The 20,894-nt window shown below is 44.5% G+C and overlaps 1 protein-coding gene across 6 annotated transcripts in view; it reads left to right on the top strand.

The window, feature by feature from the left end:
* Positions 1 to 805: 805 nt before the first annotated feature.
* The window catches only part of NLGN1 (neuroligin 1), a 569,544-nt gene continuing 549,455 nt past the window's right edge, over positions 806 to 20,894 (top strand). For 4 of the 6 annotated variants that reach the window (XM_066619275.1, XM_066619277.1, XM_066619278.1 and 1 more), the window contains exon 1: positions 806 to 1,298. In XM_066619275.1, the coding sequence (XP_066475372.1) occupies positions 806 to 1,298 (493 nt within the window). Of the gene's footprint in view, positions 1,299 to 1,783; positions 1,844 to 20,894 lie in introns of all 6 variants that reach the window. The other 2 variants (XM_066619273.1, XM_066619276.1) reach the window with 1 other exon arrangement.

Raw genomic sequence — 20,894 nt, forward strand, 5'->3', positions numbered from 1 at the left:
AGCATTCCGCAGGTCACCGGGTCTCTCTGTAGAACGCTGTGGTCCACTTTGCGTTTACTGCAACTCTTAAGGTGATATAAAATTATAATTGATTTGTGGTTCCTATTAAACCATCCTCCAGTAAAGAGTTTAAAATTGATTACGAGCTCCTTTGAGATGTATAAAAAATGCAACATTAAAACACACTCAGTCCGGCCTCTGACTCCATGTGTTTAGTTTCAGAAATGGGGATTTGAAGGCTGCATTTCGATGAAACCTGTTTATACTCAGCAGGTGACATCATAAATAACTTGGTAATCAGTATTTTTCCTGTCATCTCGTGGAACCGTAAACCACTTATGGTAGGATTTTTACTTCCATGGCTCTAGCAAATATTAATGTATGTACAGTAACTTGTAAAACATCTAGTTATTATTCTGCCCATATTAGCTCTTTCATACTAATGATTTATTTTTCATTTTCTCCAGGATATAGACTTGCAGCTAACTGGAATTGATTTATTAGCGGGGATTCTGCGGTAAATGGCTGCTCTCGTATTGCTACAGTGGAAAAGAGAATTGCCAACAGAATGAGCCTGATAAATAGAACTGAATGAGGATGCTGCCACGACGAGGATGAAATCGACGGAAGATTTTTGTTGCGGGAAGAGCTTTTGGAGGGTTTGCTGACCGGCTTACATATTGGAGGCACGCTCCATTTCATCCCCCTGGTTCCCCGCAAAGAGTTCTGGTTCACCCTCTCCCTCTCCATCAAGTGGATACAAATCAGATCGCTTCAACCACAGCTATACAACTGATGTGGGACCATGGCTTTTCCAAGATCCATGTGGCTGAACTGCGTGTGGAGAGCAATGCTGGTCCGCCTTTTGCACATGCGCTTGGATGCCACATTCACCCTTTGCGTCCTGGGATTCTTGCTTCATGCTGCCGCGGTATCGTCGCAAAAATTGGATGATACCGACCCAGTGGTGACCACCAGCTTTGGGAAGGTCAGAGGGATGAAGAAGGAATTGAACAATGAAATTTTGGGTCCTGTCGTTCAGTTCCTCGGGGTTCCTTACGCTGCTGCACCTGTCGGGGAGCGCCGATTTCAACCGCCCGAACCGCCGTCTCCCTGGCCAGATATTAAGAACGCAACACAGTTTGCTCCGGTCTGTCCTCAGAACATTATAGAGGGCAGGCTACCGGAAGTCATGCTTCCTGTCTGGTTTACTAATAACTTGGATATAGTTTCGACCTATGTACAAGATCAGAATGAAGACTGCCTCTATTTGAATATATATGTCCCAACTGAAGATGGTGAGTTACTTACAGGAGAAGTAGGGTGAACTTTTTATTTTTTCTTTCCCTATTTGAAATTTTTTACTCTTAAATCATGTGTACTGGTAGCCAGCACGGCTTTCTTGTTTGCATGCCAGCATTTTTTTTTTAAATTTACATGTATGCATGTGGCTTTTCTATGTATGCATCAGTTCTTAGCCTCTACAGGCCCTCCCCTTCTCTTGTCTCTATTCATTTTCTTTGTCCTTCAGCACGTGTATTTTTTTAGGTCAAAGTCGGTACCTAATTCTCATTCCCACCCATTGACTTCTGGGAAAGATGCATCAAACATCTTGTTCCATTGCATGGGTAGGCAAACGGAGTTGGGACTCTTCTGCACCTAACCAAAACTGTACATAAGTAAATTAAGCAGGCCATCTTGAAGTTAGCTAGTGGTATTGCATGCTCCTACTGTCTTGTCACGGAGCTCCATGTTATTTTCTAGTCTTCTATTCATTTTTCAGTCAAAAGAATATCCAAGGAATGTGCCAGAAAACCCGGCAAGAAAATATGTAGAAAAGGAGGTATGTATAAAGCGGACACAAAATGAAACCTGATTTGGAAAAAGAAAAAGAAAAAATCTCAACTATTTAAAACCATACAGAGGAAGAACATTTTAAAAGAAAATTAGTCTGCTTTTGTTAATGATTGAAGTGCAGAAGGAAGCAATAGCTTGTGATTAATGAACTTGATAACCGGCTAAACGGGGCAGTTTAAAAACAAGGGAATGAAAGGATAATCATTTTTCTCCCCGGAGTCGGCAGGCGGAATCTTTCTCCCTTATTGTCTTGTACTGGCAGATTTGAGTGTTTGTTTGCACAGGGGCTGGATAGTTTAGAGATGCCATGCTGAACTATGGCTGGTATTTTTCTTACAGGGACCTAGTGATGTGTCATAGTGTCCGGTGAGTTGTAGTGTTTGAAGTCAGTACGAAATGCGGTTGACCTCTGGGATTCCAGGGGAAAGAAAACCCACTGAAAATGTTGTAGTAGGCCACAATCAGTATCACTTGCATGCTTTTTTTTTTTTTTTTTTTTTTTTGCCATTTTAGCTGGTGGAATGGTTGAAAAATTGTTATTTTCTACTGGCAGAAAAAGAACACTGGAATTCTAGGGAGTTCAGTTGATTTCTTTTTATTATTATATACTAATTATATAGCACCATATATAGTAATTCATAAGGCCTTTTATGCCAGCCCTCTTTGCTGCAGTTATGTACCTGAACAATGGAAACATCAGCTGAATAACTTACCCAAACAGATTATTGATAGAGATCTGGTGATGGTGGAAGGGTTAGATGGGATCCTGGAGCCAGTGCCTACCCTGATTGGTTCTACCACCCAGGACTGAAAAGAGTATACTCTGCTAACACCAGGAGGACAAAGCTGGGCAGAGAGAAACCATTCTCAAAAGCCTCCCTTCCCAGTTGCATTGGGGAATTCTCAAAAGCCTCCGCCGTAGCATGTAGCCAGTGGTCCAGGAGCACTACAGTAAAGTGCTGACTGAGTTCAACCACCAGACTAAGTGGTCAGATTTGAAAATAGTTTACTAAAACACCAGAAGGGTGGGTGGGTTGGCTGGACAATACGAAGAAGGAAAGAATAGAACCAGCAGACTGGAAAATGGTTTGAGCATTGGAAGTGCATAGATGTGGGTCATAGCAAAAATACAGGCAGGTGATTACAGGTGAGCTATGAAGTCCAATTGGTTGGCGAATGCCAATCCCAACATAATTGCCAGGGACTCTTGTTCTTGATATACCTGGGCAACGAAGACAAGCAGCCCACAAATTCTATAAAACAAATGCTGGTACCCACACATGAAATCTAAGTCTGAAATTTGGTCCCAAATATGCAGGTGGATGACTTTTCCATGGGTGGCAGCAGATGGAGAATTGATTTCTCTCTTGATCTAGAAATTGCTGAGATAATTTGGTCAGATAGGTTTTCCTGATAGAAGTGAATAAAATCATTCCACTGGTGTGTGTTTCTGATCCAAAAACCCCCAACTTAATTAATGAACTGAGAATGTGCATTAATTTTTCTACACAATTATATCAAAAATTTAATTTATTTTTAATGGGCTTAACTTCTTATAGTTCTCTCTATCAATCCAGCAGTTTTTGAAAAGTTTTGTAGCTAAGTGCCTATATGTTTTTGACAATGAAATCTGAAGACAGCCATTTTTGGTGATTCCATCCCTCCCCCACACCTTTTCTGTGTTTTCATCTTTCATAGCCAGACTGGAGAACTTGCAAAAAATGCTTTTGACAATGCTTGCAGAGTGCTAACCTAGCAATATGCATTTTTATTTGCATACTTTACAATAATAAACCGATACTGTTCATAAGGTACTGTAACTTTAAATGTGGCTCCAAAGAATCCACTTACAAAGTCACAGCCCATTTGAAAAGGGGACTACTGGAGATCAGTCCACGTGTTCAGAAAAAGCATGTGACAATTGAAGATTTGATCACTTCAGAATCTTGACAGAAGCTTGTGTAGTTGAAATCTGAATGTTTCTCCACTTGAAGCCCTTCTCCTTCTCACATGTCTGTCTATGAGAAAGATACAAAAATGTAGCAATTCAAGAACTTGGAAATTTGAAACCATCCATGAGAAAATAAGGGTTAGGCAGAGATGAGGAGGATTGAAATGTATGCAAGTTTGCTTATCAGATTTAGGGCGCAATCCTAACCGGCAGTTATGCTGGCATAGGTGGCCCTGGAGGGTCGCAAACATGCTGTCAAGCACATTTGCGCCTCCGTGAGCGGGAGCTGACACGAGTGGCAAAGGTAGGTGTGGGGGGCGTGGGGAGGGGGCAGGAGGGGGTGTTATTGGGTGGGGGGAGGGTGGGCCCGGCTACTTTTCTGGTGCAGGTCCAAGATAAGTAAAGGGGAATGAGGATTTCAGCTGAAGTTGTTGCCACCTATATATGCCCCCTTCCCCTCCTGGATGTTCCCCCCATTCCTCTTCCTCCCTGTCCACATTCTGCCCACTCCCTGCCCCCACCACTGGTTTCCCAACTCTGGCTTCAGGTGCTTCCATAACGGCTGCTTCCATAACGGCTGCTTCTGATGTTCTATATGTGCCATGAGCATCCATTTTATGACAGTAAAACAGCAGCTCTTTTTAGATTTCCTGTGTGAACCAGATCCCACTCCACTTCTTACAGACCTGCACAAATACAGTTTGGATTAGAAGCTGAACCTCAGGCCTCTGTTGAATTGAACGTGGCTCACTTTATAGACTTCTGCGCACTTTGCAAGAACGATAATAAATTGGATTTATTTCCCTAAAACATAATTTTGTTCAGCCTTCTTCTTTACATTTGGCATCGTGAAGATGTCATTTATTAACTTCAGTATTGCAGATGACCAAAAAGGATGTGCACCAGGGGAAATTAGGGTGTTCTCCTGAACAACACTGTCTTGCACTCCCATATCTCCTTCAAATGAGAATAACTGCAGTATTATGACTTGACTAACAGTATTATGACTTGACTATGCAGTATTTACATGACTTGACTAACTTGCGGTGCAGCAGTGGCTGTTATGCTGTTCATCAAGCATGTGTAATTAGCTGAGTGACTTTCGCCGTCTATTACTAGGCATTGATTTTACATAGCCATAAATAAAGATGCAGAGTTCCATCTCTTTTGAAAGTACAGCAAGACTTTTCCAGACTTTAAAAATCAAACCACAAGCAACAGGGACATCAGAAAGCTGAAAATTTGGGGTGCACAGTTGACAAGGTTATTGGATGTTGAACTTCTTGGAAAGTTTCCAAGAAGTTTCCAAGTTCTTGGAAAGTTTCTTTGGAATGGTTTACCAGCCTTTCTGATTGTTTTGACACAGAATTAACCAATTTGTTAATGAACCCTTTTGGCTTGAAAGGAGAACTTTTTGAAGGGAACACCCAAAAAAGTTTCATGAAAGGCTCACCTTTCCTGTTAATAATCTCCTGTGCATAATTCTGGTGTTGGTGCCATTCATGTTCCCTGCTGCTGCTGGGTGCGATGTTTTAAAATTTCTTTCTTTCTTTCTTTCTTTCTTTCTTTCTTTCTTTTTTTAACTAACAAGATACCAGAGTGATAGCAGGTACCATTTGCTTTTGCTCTGATTTGGCTTCAGAGGTCAGTGTGAAGCCAAATCAGAGAGAAGGCAGAGCTTCTTTTTTCCTGTTGTGTCCTGTGGGTATACAGAGATGTGTACATATTTGTATCTCTGTATAAACATTTAAAAAATGTTAACCCAGAAGCAATGGGGAATGTGATTGTTAACATGCTACAGGCGCAATCCTAACCCCTTATGTCAGCGCTTTCCAGCACTGGTATAGCAGTGCCAGTGGGACGTGTGCTGCATCCTGCAGTTGGGTGTCACTCACGGAGGCCTCCTCAAAGTAAGGGAATGCTTGTTCCCTTACCTCAGAGCTGCATTGCCCTTATGTCAGTGCGGGAAAGCACTGACATAAGGGGTTAGGATTGTGCCCTAAGTAAACATCCCTCTTCATTGGCTTCCAGAAATTGCCAGGGTTGTTCTCAGTCTGTGTCTTGGACAGTGACAGGGGCATTTTGGCTTAGTACAGCTTCTACTACCAAAATTATTCTATTTTTAATTGAATTACAGAAGTTAGAAAGGGAAAAAAATATCATTAAAGGTCAGTGTCCTGTTCCAAAAACCTTCTGGCTCAGTCCCTGCAAGGGAGTCCCAGTTAACTTAAGTGGAAAGGCCAAACTGCATGGCTGTGTGCACACAAAACAGTCAGCCTCTGTTGGAGTGGTTGGGAATGCCTTCTTATGGAGACCTGCTACCATTTTGGTTCTTGGTGTTTCCCAGTAGTCGAGCCATTCACCCTCTCAGTGGGACAAAGGAGTCAGGTTGTTACAGTTACCAAGAATATCCAGTCACATCATCAGTTTAATTATTAAATCTGGAGCTGGAAAGCAGATAATTAAAACTTCACGATCATTACAGCTCCTTTTTTTCAAACTTGTCATTAGGACCAGGCATGACAAAAACTTTGCATTGTATTTCTACAAAAAACAGCCTGCCCTCATTCATCTGTTTGTAAACACAGTTGCTGCAGGGTTGATTGAGGTTTGTTCAGAGAGACGGCTTTGGCCTTCATATGCAACACTTCTTTCAGTTTCATTTCTTAAAAGAAATAGCTCATTATTATTAGCCTGACACCAAAAATATAGAGAAGTTGGCCAAAGTAAACAATCTGTTTTGGGGGATTCTTATACATGCCTCTATTGGAGCTTTATGTGAGTGCATACAGTGGTCAGAAAGGGCACATGAGCAACCCAGTCCTATCGTAGCTCCCCTCACTGATGCAGTGGTGCCGGAACGGGTAAGCTATATCCCATGGGGAAGTTTAACAGGCAGAAAATCTCCTTGAGATAGGGGGACATTTGGCACCTTGCCCTGGCGGTTAGCCCCAGCCTGCACAATGGGCCATCCATCCATCCGTCCGTCCGTCTGTCCGTCCGTCCGTAATTCGCCTTTCTCCCCGGAGGGTACCCAGGGGTCATCTTGGACCCCTGCCAGTTATGTCACCGGCACAAGTCCAAGTTAATTTGTGTTGGCAGATCAGGCCAGGGAAGGGGGCTCGGATCCAGTGCATACTGGCACTGCCAATTTATCCCCCTTCTCATGTCCAGTCTGCCCACCCCATCCCAGTTGCTGCCCACCCCTTGCCCTGTTCCACCTCTCTCTACGCTCCCCTTCCCCCGCCCCTGTGCTGCACAGCACAGAACATTCCTGCAATGGCGTGTGCTGGTTCGTTGTGCTGGCTCTGGCCTACTAACTGGCACACTGTTGTGACAGTGGGTCACTTGGCCAAGCCGATTCCTAGAGACTTAGCACTGTGGGCAATGATAGCACTGAAAGGACTGTCAGGGGGTGGGTGAGGGATACCATGGGGGGTGAACTGAAAGTTTTGCCCTAGGGCTGTCAGCAACTTGCCTTCTTTGTTCCAGGGCGTTGCAGGACTCTGTCCTTTGGGAGGCTTATCTTGCCTGTTCCTGAATGGCTTTTCGATGCCTGATAGAAGACTGTCTTTATTCAATCTGCCTTAAGAAGTTAGTGCTCTGAACGTCCGTGATTTTGATGAGATTTGCTGGTTTAGGTGCTGATGTTGGTCCTTTTTTCTTTTCCGCTATTTGAGATCCCTATTTGTTCTTGTTGTGGTGTTGTTGAAATATTTTCTTTTTTGTTTTCTTCTTGAGAGTCATTTTGGGATATAAAATCAGATTGCAAATTTTTAGAAATCAAATCAAATATAGATGTAGTTTCAGGTTGGACTGTAATTGGCAAAAAAGATTGGCACCTTTTTAAAAAAAAATACGGCAGCCGTTTTTAATCTGCATGTACACAAATGGGGGGAAATGGCACAAGTGGGGAAAAACAGGTAGGGAAAGCAACGTTTGATGTAAGAGCAGTGGAAGTAGAGGGAACTGTAAGTTGGCTTGGTATGTGCACTGGTATTTTAGGAGCTTTGACACATTCTCTTCAATGTCCCGAATAGTTCAATATTTAAGGCATCTAATGCTTCTTTGTTGTTCTTTGTATGTTCTTCTTAGCATATATATTTATAAAAGTAAATGCAGTGGTTTAGCCAAACTCAAATTCAAGGCCACAAGCAAAAGTAAGAATTCAGATGGCCATCTGATAGTTTCCACAATAACATGAATCTATTATACAAATATATTCAGTGACTAGTTCATAAACTCAGAATTATCTCCATTAGATGGCTGGCAGACACACATGGTTTTTTTTCATTCATCTCTTGTGTCTACTTTTCTGCTCAGATTCCAGATAACACTTGGCCAAAATAATTCATTATTCAGAACCACATTATGACTGCAAACAGCGAAGGGGGAAGCTGTCGACTCTTGTTTTACTACAGCAAATAATGAACGCAGATACAGAACACCTGGAGCCCCTCCAGAACGGCTTTGGCCCTGCCTCCTTGTCCATCCTGGCCCCGTAATAAGCAGAGTTCTTTTATTAATGGGCTGGAAGGAAATTCAATAACACAGATGGACTGATGTTGTGTCTACTACTCAGATAACTTAGACACCCAGTGTAAGGGGATAACACTTGTACCAATTTGAGAAGCCCAGTGCTGGGATGCCAGAAAAATGCTGAATGGATCCACCAGGAACTCCTCCTGCTTGATTTCAGCAGGAGACAAAAGCACAAGAGTCCTGTAACATCTGCTCAGTGGCAGAATTTTCTGTGCCAGGAAGAATGCAGCCAGGTGAATGGATTCTTTTCCTGTTGGTCTTTGAAAAGTGAGCGAAGAAGGCACTGTGACGTTTCCAGTTGGCTAAGTAATTGTAAAACATGGCTTGTTAACCAACGTGGAGCACTGCTCTGTGATTCTCTTGAAGTTCATCTGCAAGTCAAACACTCTGCCTTGCTTGATTCCCAGATCTCTTTGATTCTATCCGGGGGGGGGGTCTCCCTTCCTACTTGTCTGATCTTTCAATATTTCCGTGGGGACAGCTCTTCCTCCACTTCCCTCCTCTCAGTTGGGGTCCCTCAGGGACCTGTTTTTGGCCTGCTGCTATTCTTTCTCTCTGCATGCTATTCTTGGTACTCTAATGCACCACATGGCTTTCCCGCTATGTTGATGATGCTCAATTCTAGCTCTCTGCCCCACCCCTCTCTCCTCTGCTCTCTTACTGCAAATGCTTGTCTCATATTTTCACATGGATGCTTCACCGGCCTATCAAACTCAAGGCAGAACTATTACTCCGTCGTCGTCATTATTGCACTGCTTTAAAAAAAATTAACATTGTAGTTTATATAGCTAAATAAATCATTTCCTGTCCCCAAAAGGGTCACAATCGAACAAAAATGCAAACGAAATACCAACAGCTACTTGGGGAAAGAAAAGAAACTGAACAGGTGTGAACAGAGTTTGTCACTCTCCCCCTGCTAAATAAAAGAGAAACACCATATGAAAAGGGGTAACATTGTTCTTATCATTTGTCCAAACCCCACCTCTCCTTACAATTCACCCTGTTGACTTGGCTTGGGATTTGGACTTAATCTGCCCTCTCCTTCCTTCCTCCTACTTCCTCCATCAATGGCTTGTGACACTTTGTTCTCTAAATTGCAAAAATACAACACTGCTTTGCTACTAGTTCACAACTTGATCTCTTCCCTAGTCTTCTGTTATTTTACTCTAGTGCTCCCACCATACTGTATATCCAGCATATTTATTTATCCAGCATATGCTGCCACATCTCTTAGGCACATTTCACATCTCTTAGGCACCCACTTGGCTTCCCATAAAAATTCTCAGATGTTTCTCTGTTATAGTCTTAGCCTGGACCCTGGAACTTTGCTGCTCTAACACAACCACTCTGAAGGCCTCCTTCTCCTGCAAAGGACTCCTCTCTTATCACACACTGCTCGCACCTACCGCCAAAGATGTTTCTTTGATGTCCTCTCTCTTATGTCTTCAGAATCTACCTCTTCTGTGAAGACCTTAAGAGCCCAATCCTATCCAACTTTCTAGCACTGGTGCAACAGCAATGCAGCCTCAAGATGTTCCCATACCTTGAGGAGGCTTCTGTTAGTGCCTCCCCACCATAGGATGCAGTGCACACCCCATTGGCACAGCTGCACCAGCACTGGAAAATTGGATAGGATTGGGCTTTAAGACTATCCTCTCGTTCCCATACTACTGCAACTAAACATGTGTTACTAAAATAATCACATATTCCTTCCTTGTTTTCTTCTGCTGCCAATTCTCAATTCTCAGTGTGGGCTCGCACTGCTCAGGCGCCAGATGGTAGACTATGCGACTTAACTTCGGAGTAAATGCACCTAGGATTGGGCTGCAAGAACTTGTAGCCCAAAGTAAAGGAGGAAAAAGTAAATCATAGTTTTATTTCATATAAAATTGCAGTATAAGGTAGTATATAAATATTTTTATTAATAACAAGAATAATGTTGGGTATACAGGTGATGCCTCATTATCCACTGATTTAGCATGCACTGATGTGACTCACCACTGATACTGGGGTCCTCCTTAAATGCCTTATGACAAGGAAAAAGATCACCAAAATCTAATTTCCACCTTTGCGCTGTTAAACCTGCTGCCCGAGGTTTCTCGGGATTAAAGATAGCTTTAAAGATTTACTTCCATAGTCAACCCAGAATGCGTCAGTATAGATGCTATACTGCACTCAGCCAAAATTTCATTCCATTATTGACCCCATCTAGTGGCTGAATGCAGTCAATACCAATGCAGTTTGGGGCATGGAGGAGCAAGTAACTTGGAAGTGGGTCTTTAAAGCTATTTTTCCACAGATTTAGTATCTACGAATTTTTTTTTTTTAATTCACTGAAGGTTCCGGAGTGGAACTCCAGTGGATAACGAGGCATGACCTGTAATCAGTGAATATACTTCTCCCTTTAACTATGCAAGCTTCAGCTGTAATGCTATTTGTGAAAAAAAAAAAAAATTTAAACGCGAACTAGTAATGGAGATCTATAAAATCTGTCTGGCACTCAAAAATCAAGTGTACTAGAGAAGCATTTATATCTCTCTGTGTGGCTGAATTATATTCTTATTAAAACTGGGCATAAAACCGAGAGCAATTCCTTTTACTGCAGAAGAAAAAGAACAGCATCTGACCTTATAAACCAGATTGGAAAAGTTAGCATTTCTAGTATTACAGCACCAAATCCATTATTTAACGTGATGCTACACAGTATTTGCTTTTCTGTATCTTTCCCAGCCTGTTGATTTTATATTTCTTGGCATCTCTTAATATGCTGTCATGACCTAGGATAGTCTGGTAATATGCCTTGGTCTATTATGTTCCCTGACTGTCACACTGAGAGTTCATGTCATGTTCTGATAATGTTATTTTGCTGGTTAATATTTCCCACCCTCTCATTTAAGTCTCCATAACACCTTGATACGTGTTTTCCTGATTTTCATTCCAGTCCTTTAATGTGGGAGAAATTAAACCATAAAGCCCTCCATAACTTCTATCCTGATAGGAAAATATGATATTCCCTGAGCTATCACCCTCCTGTGTCTCAACCTCCACGATCAGGGAATCTACTCTAGTATCACTAATCTCACAATTGGTAGGATACAGCAGGACCTTTGCTGTGGTGACCCCGGAGTCTCAAGTTCTGTATGTCCTTATTTCTGCAAGTGTTTTTATTCCAGTGAATGGTATCTTGCAGGCAGTGGCGTCACTAGGATTTGCGTCACCCGGTGCGGGAGGCCTGCGCGTCACCCCATGCAGTGGGCGGGGCAACGTTCCAGGTGGTGGGCATGGTGATGTACCATCGTCCCACCCCCACTGGTTTTTTGGCTGTACCTTTTGTTAGAACACAGATATTTCAATGTGGTTTGTTTCATTGCATTCTGCATGAAATTACGCATTGATTGATATATAACATGATGGTCTTATTCCTCCAAATTCTGACTTTAGTGATTTTGAAAACTTGTGGAGTCTCTCTCTTTCTCTCTCTCTCTCTCTCTCTCTCTCTCTCTCACACACACACACACACACACACACACACACACACACACACACTCACACACACGCACCCATGTCAACTTACTAACACCTTATTGCAGCAGTTCTCAAACTTTTAGTACTGGGACCCACTTTTTAGAATGACAATCTGTCCAGGACCCATTGGAAGTGATGTCATGGCCAGAAGTGACATCATCAAGCAATTTAAAATAAATAATTATAAATAATTAAATTAAAATAAAAGAAATAATTACATAAGGGAAGCCAGTCCTGTTCCACCAAGTGAATCTACTCTGAAGTAAGTCCTATTGTGGTCAAGTGTGGCCTGCAATAACCCCCCTCCCCCCCCCCCAAAAAAAAAAAACCAGTGAGATTTCCAGCCTTCCCCAGTGCCCAGTTTCAAGTTCTTCTATTTCAGGCACATCAAGATAAAGACCCACCTGGCTTTGCAAGTGCAAAATAGAAAACATGCCCCTTACCAGCTCAAGCCTCTTTTTTCTCCTTTTTAGTGGGGGAGAGAGGCTGCCTTTTGGAACAGATGTTGAGCTTCAATTCCATCGGATTGGGAACATTCTGGTGTCCTCACATTCCCCTTTGCCTGGCCTGACCACCAACCAAGGCACGTCTGCCTACCCACGAGTAAACGTGACCGTGAGGCTACTTTGCTTTCCATAGGGCTGAATAGACTCGCAGCTGGGAGGGGGGACCTCCTTCTCGGGTGTTTGTTTTTTTTGGCTGCATTCATTGGATCAGGACCATTGGATCAGGTGTCCTTGGATTCCTCTCAGCCTGCCCTTTCCGAAGGACTATGGCAAGTACCCCTACTTGCGAGTAAACGCGCGATACTACTCACTTTCACTTTCCATAGGGATCCATTCATTTTTTCTTTCTGGTTTTTTGGCCATAACCTTTGAAGGAAAGGAGCTATTTCAATTCTGTTTCTTGCACTGCATTCCGTTGGGAATTCCACATCCAACAGTGTATGGCATGATGGGGTAGCTCCTAAAGCCGTGATTTTGGCGCGTCATACCCCACCCCTGCGTCACCCCCCCCACGCGTGCCCCCCCGGCGCGTCACCCGGGGCGACCCGCACCCCCTAGCATCACCACTGCTTGCAGGTGTGTAAGGATCCAGTCTTCTCTGTTTACTGGTCTTAATGGTACTAATTTACAGCAGGGCTTTCCAAATCCTGGCCCAGTGGCCAGATCCAGGATTCAGGAAAGCCCTTAATTCCAGGAGCAGAGCTTACCTATCCACCTTTGTGCTGCATGTATTCCCTGTAGATCTGGGCGCAGGGACACTCTGGGCTGTCACATCTGCCCAGGTGTCCTGTCAATAGCTTTCTGGGATGCCGGGCAACAGATGTGACTGCCCGTAGCATCCCTGTGCCCAGATGTACTGGGAATACACACGACACGGAAATGGATGGTAAGCTCCGGTTTTCAGAGGATAATGGTTATGAGTTTGGCAACCACTGAATGAAATCCTTTGCTGGTTTTGCTGGTTCTATTTAGAGCTAATCTGAAAAATTTCACCAAACATATTTGGTGAAATCTGGGACAGGGTGCAATGGAAGTTGGGGGGGGGTTGAAACAATGCAATTTCAGAGGGTGGGTGAGATGTGTTTAACTTTCATGCTTCACTTTTCATGCTTGCCTCTTGCCAGTGGCAGATTTCATGTTTTAATTTTTTAAAAACTATTTTACTCTGCCACCGACAGGGCTGGCACTGCTGGAATGCTTTTGGCTCTTGTTTAACCACCAATTTCCTGTAGAATGCACTGGGGGAATAGGATGTGATGTCAACTGTAGCATCATTCCCAGTGCATCTTAAAGAGGACAAATGGAATACAGCTTCTCCAGCTGCAAGCTAGTTAGTTTTTCCAGTGCTCATTCTCAATGGGGAGAGCAGGGGGATGAGCGGACCACTCAACCCTCCCTCTTTTTCCAAGGTGCCCATGCCCAGCTAACTTGGTGATGGATGTCTCCTGTTCTTCAGTGTTGCCTGTTTTTAAGGAGGGAGACTGTCATTGGTGTCAACCACCAAACTCTGCTAAACTCCCCACTGGGCCCTAGTAGACTCACCAGGAGATGGTGGAGATTCTCCACTATAGAGCATGGGGTCACTTACATTTTCCAAATGCCTTGCTTCTGACATTACATTATTGTGAGGATTGAATGGGTGGGAGAACCATATATGCCACCCTTAGCTTCTTAGAGTCAGGGCAGAATACAAATGTAAGAAATAAATCCTTTCCCCCTTTCTAGTCAGGCTCCGAAACCATGTTCCCAAATCAAGTGAGGAAACACCGTTTAGGATATGAAGTTCAGTGGCATAGCTAAAGGAGGGGTGATGTGATAAGTAATGCAGGCACCACAATGTGTTGCGGTAAGTGGCCCCTCCCACTCACCGTAAGAGCCATTCCGGGCAATGATGGCAATGAACAGGAGTGGCTCTGATGGCAGGCAGGAGGGGCCAATGCAGCGCATTGTGTCGCCTGTAGTATTTACTGCGCCACCTCTCCTGTAGCTACACCACTTCACAGGGGGAAAGTGTCAGTCACAGGGGTAGTTAATCCCCCATCTGTGCCCCCACCTACATAAATCCCCTCTCTGCAAGCACGAGATTGGAAGTCTCCTATTTGGTACTTGGTTCTGCCCACTATGTAAGTTTCAGAATGTGGGTTTCTTTTTCTTTTTTGCAACTCATAAGCCAGCTTCATTCTGGAAGACCATCAGAAACAAATTTGGCCTCATAATCTCCGGCAGCGCCACTTGCACTACCAAGCAGATGCATTTTGCTGTTGATGTTTGAAATGTGGCTTGTTCCAGGTGTCTCTTTCTTCCTTTTTTATTGTTTAAATACCACTGAGGCCTTTCCTATTGAGCTTCTCTGCTCATAATACACGCAGTAAGATAATGAACCAAACATTGTCTTGTGCAGCCCTTTTCATCCCTCCACTATCTGAAGCCATTAGTATCACCTGGCAGTGTTTCCCCAAGACATGAGATAACTTAATGCCACATTTCTGAAATAATATAAAATGCTTAAACTAGCATCCTTTTTGTGGAGTCTTCTTTCTGGGAAAGGCAATGCTTGATGGTGCTATTGCTGCCAGGCTCTAAATGTGAAAATGCCAGCCATTTCTCATTTCTGTCTTTACTGAATGAAGTCATGTTTGAACGCTTTTCTTTTTTGGCTCCGTAGCATCTTGCTGACGTGTCTCAAAAATGCAGTCCACTGCCAACCAGCTAGGGCTTTGCATAGAGAATATGGGCTCAATGCTAACCAACTTCCAGCACTGAGGTAAGGGCAATGCATCTCCGAGGTAAAGAAACAAACACTCCCTTACCTTGAGGAGGCCTCCATGACTGCCACCCAACTGCGGGATGTGGCACATGCCCCATTGGCAGAGCTACGTCAGTGCTGGAAAGTTGGTTAGAATTTGGGCTTAATACTTTTTTCCAAGATCCTATTACATAGACAGAGAACATTGGCTGTTATCTGTGGCATCCCCTGCCCCGTTGGATGACCTGCTGTGATGTAACAGAATGTTTCCAAACATCATTCCTGTGCTTTGTTCATGTTAGCAGTGGTGTCTTGATTAACATTCTGGTGCTGGTGGTTTAGAGAAGGAAAGCACCTTGCCTGCTAACTGCCCACTGTCTCTGACACCTTGTCTGTGGTTTTTACCACTGCAGTTCTCCATCTTGATGATTGCAGTGGGCATTAGGAATTGTCAATGGTGGGAGAAGTGATAACTGTGATGCCAAGTTCTATGCGCAGCCCTGATCTAAGGGGCCTCGCAGCTCCTTAAATCAAAGGTAGATTTTCTCTTAGATCCCTGTCTGCTTGTGCCTTCTTGCAGCCATTCTGTGGAAGAGACAGGGATTTTTCTTAAGTGTGTATCCACCCAAAAGTATCAGCCCAATCCAGTGAGCTCTTCACGCTGGTAGAACAGCCTTGTGGATCAAGTTGTGAATCTTATACTGCGCTTGCACGTTGCTTTTATATTTACACTCCACCCTATCATCCTATTTGCTCAGGATGGCTTACAAAAGTTTTCCCTGGTATCCATCCATTCCCAAAGGTGCTGCTTCCGTTCTAAATTCCTATTCAGACATGCTCCTCCATGCGTGTACGTGACACTTGGGTCAGGGGGAGCAGGTCTATATACGACCTTCCCAACCCTCGTACTTCCCAACCCTGCCCGGTGATGTTAATGTATTATGTGAGTTATCAGATGGGGGCATCCATGTCCATTTGTATGCATATACTGTAGGCATGCAACTAGGAACCCGGCATTGGTTGGGTTTCTTATAGTATGGTAAAATAGACACAGTCAGATCTGTATGCATAGATCCCTTTTCTGACATTCTGCTGAAGGTGTGGTTTTGGGGAGGTGATGGAGACAGGAATTGGGTTGCATATAGCCCTGCCAAGGCTCATTGAATGGAGATTAAATATTAGGATAACCTGAGGGACTAAATGAGGGCAAACTAAAAACAGAATAAATGGTTTATCAAAGCTATGCTCTTGCATTTTTTGTGGTTGATAAAGTCCAGTCCTATGGGACCCGAGCAATGGCACTAAGCTGCAGTGCCAGCGCTAGGTGTCATAAATGTGCTGTAAAGCACAATTATGGGACCCTCGGAGCAGGGAGCTCTGGCACTGGGCCAGTGCCAGTTGCTGCTGAACCCAGCACCAGAAGGAACTCATTCCATGGCCACACGGAGCGAGGTAAGAGTGCTGGGCAGTGGCATGGCTTTTTGGAGTGGGAGGAGGCATTCTGGAATGGGGGGCAGGGAGGGGGGAGGAACTGTCCTGGGAAAGGGGTAGGACCAGCTGAAGCCTCCACCACCAAATCCAATCCTCCATGTTGGGTTGCAAAGCCTCTTCCCCCAAGAAGACCCCCGGCTTCTTCCCAGTATCCACTGGATACAGTAATCGGCATTTTGGTGCCGCTGTTCCACCGGGTGCCAGGAAGGGTAGGATTGGGCTGCCCGTCTCTGTATCCTGAAAGGAAGGCCTCTTGCTTTGCTCTTACTGGGTTTCTCTTCCCAGATCCAATACACAGCTAAAAGGAAATGAATAAATAAACTAAAGGTAATCATGATCATCATCACGGCCAGTTAATGAGGAGCTGACATAATTGTACAAACGCTGAAGGTCCAGCAGTGGCATAGCTAAGAGGGGCAGAGGGTACTTTGCCCTACGTACAGCACCTTGAAGGGTTGCCAACCCACAGTCCCAACGGCAGAGCCAGAGCCAGAGCCAGCCTGCTCATCCTGCCCCCTTGCCCTTGGTGCTTGCCTCTTCGCCACTGCAGTACCTTCTCCTGAATCCCCTCTCATGCACTCAGAGGGGTTGCAAGCCACTCTGAGCAGCCAAGCACTTTTTTTGCTTTTTTCCCTGGTGAATATAAAAGCAAAAAAAGCTATCTGCCACTCATAGTGGCTTGGAGCGGCTCTGGGCATGCTATAAACCCAAAAATAATTGACAGTGACATCATAATGTCACTGCAATTACTTCTGGGTCAGGCATTTCCAGGGGGTGCCCTGGGTACCAGTTGCTCTAACTATGACACAGTGACCCAGAGTTTTCAGAAGGTCCACTGTAGATCCCTAAGACCACTTCTGTGACCATGGTCTTCATAGAAATTGCTGGGGAGTCATGTGCCCACCCAGTTAGGAAAGGGCCATGGCAGGCAGTTTGTTCTGAGCCCTCTGTAACCTGGAGCTGGCCCTAATAATGCTGCAATTCTGGAGTTTGCTACTTCCCAATTGCTTTTTAAGAATAAAATAGGCATATTTGGGTCTTATGACTTGTAATGAAAGGGAGGATCTCAGACCATCTGACATGGTCACTGCAGAGGGAAGTGATGATGGAGACCATTGGCTTGGCTTACGTCTTCTTCTGTTCATAGAGCAGCTTATTCTCCAATATCTGTGATAAGGCCCATGTAAATAAAAGCAGTATCATTTCACTTAGCTTGTTCTATCAGGATGTGGTGACGGCATCTGGCCTGGATGCCTTTAAAAGCGGATTGGACAAGTGTCTGGAGGAAAAATCTATTATGGGTTACAAGCCATGATGCGTATGTGCAACCTCCTGATTTTAGAAATGGGCTATGTCAGAATGCCAGATGCAAGGGAGGGCACCAGGATGCAGGTCTCTTGTTATCTGGTGTGCTCCCTGGGGCATTTGGTGGGCGCTGTGAGATACAGGAAGCTGGACTAGATGGGCCTATGGCCTAATCCAGTGAGGCCGTTCTTATGTTCTTAACTACAATTCCCAGGAAGCCTTGCAGGTCTTCTTGTTATCTGGTGTGCTCCTTGGGGCATTTGGTGGGCCGCTGTGAGATACAGGAAGCTGGACTAGATGGGCCTGTGGCCTGATCCAGTGGGGCTGTTCTTATCATTATGCAGGATTGACAGAGACCACTGAAACCAACGTAAGTTCAAGGCTTTTATTGTGAGGAATGGAACCTGAACCAAAAAAAAAAAAAAAACACCTTTGTTCCAAATTCCCCAATTGAGTGAGGACCTGAGGCAGGCAGTAGGCAGGCAGGAGGCAGCAGGACTTGAGGCAAAAGGCTGGGTGGTTGCTCCCTGGTTCTCAGAGGCTCTTCCAGGGCTCCTTGCCTACAGCTCTCTCCTCAGCTCTTCTGTAGCTCCGCTCTGCAGCTTGGTCTCTTCCCCAGCTCGCTCCTTCCTGCAGCTCCTTCTCTCATCAGCTTCCCTGGTGGTCCCCTTCCTCTGTAGAGCTCGCTCTCCAAGGCTCCTCACAGGAGCTCTTCCCTGGTGGTCTATCCCCTCTCTGCTTGTGCAGCCCCTTTTATAGGCCTCTGCACACAGCAGCCTCTACCTTCCCTCTGCTGGTACTGCAGCCTCCTCTCCTGCAGCAGTTTTCCCTCTGGTCCTCCTCAGACAAACTCAAGTTTTACACATAACATTATGTTCTTATCAGAGGGAGACTCTGTGCTTGCCAATTCTTTACGTACGTATGGGACAATGGCAAAATGTTCTAATCATAAGGCATTTCTTTGAGAACTTCTCTGTTACTGAAATACTTTTAATAATCTCCTTATAGTTTAACCAGTGCCATAAAAATCCATCCTTTTTTCTTCAGAGTTTATTTTTTGTTTGTCCTTTTGTCAATTCTCACTTAATTTTATCAGATTGCATGTTTTACACTTCCCTTTCCTCAGTGTTCAGAACCTCTGATATTGTTAACTGTAGTTCACAGTCATAATTCCATTGTTCCATTAAGCTTAAGTGCCAGTGAAATTTGTTCTTGGGAATTAGACCCATTCATGCATTTTGTTCTTCACATGTGCGATCTGTCTACAGTCTGCAGTGTTCGCAAGTGCTCTTCTTGAATTCCCATCCATGTGTTCAGTTAATGCCTGGGGAAGGCCAGATCACACCAGCTACCCCCACATAGTGGATGGCGATCATTCCCAGCCCCCAACCATTGTTTATCAGACAGACTATATAAGAACAAGTCCTATAGGTCCTATATGCATGGAACAGATGGTAAAATGAGCCCTGTTAAAACAAACCAAATGACCCTCTAGTCCAGCATTCTGTTTCCCGCAGTGGCCAGTTGGATGACTCTGGAAGGCCCACAAGCAGAAGATAGTTACTATGTGCATGTAGGGCTGGCACACATAATCAGGAGCCATGGTTATGCCAGTGATATGCTCACAAAGCCCTGTCTTAGGTTCTGCTCCTTGGCTAAGCCAGGAGTATCATGTTTGGCATCTGGCCCCCAGAAGTTCTTTATCTGGCCTGTGTTATAACTGGGCTCTCCCAGAGGTGCCCTTTCAGCAGCGCTGCTTCTGCCAAGGTGTCACTTCACAGAGCATTTCTCAGCTGCTAAGGTACGAAGCGATTCTGCTGCCTAAGAGGCTCTGCTGAAAGGGCAGCCCGCATGATAATTGGGCTCTCCCAAAGCAATAATTGGGCTCTCTAGTATATTGAAAATGTCAAGATTTGCTCCTTTTCTCTTTTCATTTGCAGCTGAGTTTCTATGTGAAACCAAAGTGCTTATTTCTGACCATCGTCTGCTTAATGACATCACTTCCTGCTTAATGATGTCATTTCTGGCCCTAAGTAGGCACCATGAATGCTGTTGGCCCACTGTATGAAACCAGTTTGACACCCCTGGGCTAAGCAGATTGGGGTGGCAACCACATGCTACTCAGGGATGGGCCTAGCTGATATGACCTCAGTTGTGCTGATTGAATGCATGTAGGAGAGCATGAAAAGAGGGCTATGAAGTTGATCTATATGTGGATACATAACACAATGCATACATGCATTTTTCAAGGTGTTTCTAATATCCTCTTGCTCATCAAAGGATGTTCCTTCACCTAGGCCTGGAATCTCCAGACTCCGGCCCATGGGCCTGATCTGGCACCCTGCGTTTTTCCTCCCCCACATGAATGGTGCTTATAGTTCCATGAAGGAGCCTTCCTTCCCCACCACTGATCTCCCCTGAACTGTACTCCAGCCTGCTGCTTCTGGTTTCTGTTGCCCCAGCAGCCACTGTGCTTGGATTTCTAGGCAGATGCTGCTGGCCATGCCTGATCTCATCTGACCTCAGAAGCTAAGCAGGGTCAGGCCTGGTTAATACTTGGATGGGAGACCGCCAGGGAATACCAGGTGCTGTAGGCTTATACCATAGTCTTTCGAGACTGAAGGTTGCCAACCATATAGTGGTGGGGAAGGTAGACTCCCAAGCAGAATGGTAAGTGCTGGTCACCCTGGGAATGTCTTTCCCAGAGCGCAACAGTCTCCACTTTGGAGATGACTGACCTAATTAAACATGGATCTATTTCAGTAAGTCTTAGATAGCTGCTATACTATTCAAGTTCCTTGATTTAACAAATAATGGACAAGGAATGTTTGGATCTGGTGTACTTTAATTTTTTTAATGAATGCATTTACTCATAAAAGTACTACAGCTGTGCTAGTACTCTAGTTTACACAGAAATAAGAAGTCCTACTGTCTTCAGTGGGGCTTTTCCCAAGTATGGTGACAAAATATT

Source organism: Tiliqua scincoides, chromosome 3, assembly GCF_035046505.1.
Source record: "Tiliqua scincoides isolate rTilSci1 chromosome 3, rTilSci1.hap2, whole genome shotgun sequence".
In the NCBI taxonomy this organism is placed as follows: domain Eukaryota; kingdom Metazoa; phylum Chordata; class Lepidosauria; order Squamata; family Scincidae; genus Tiliqua; species Tiliqua scincoides.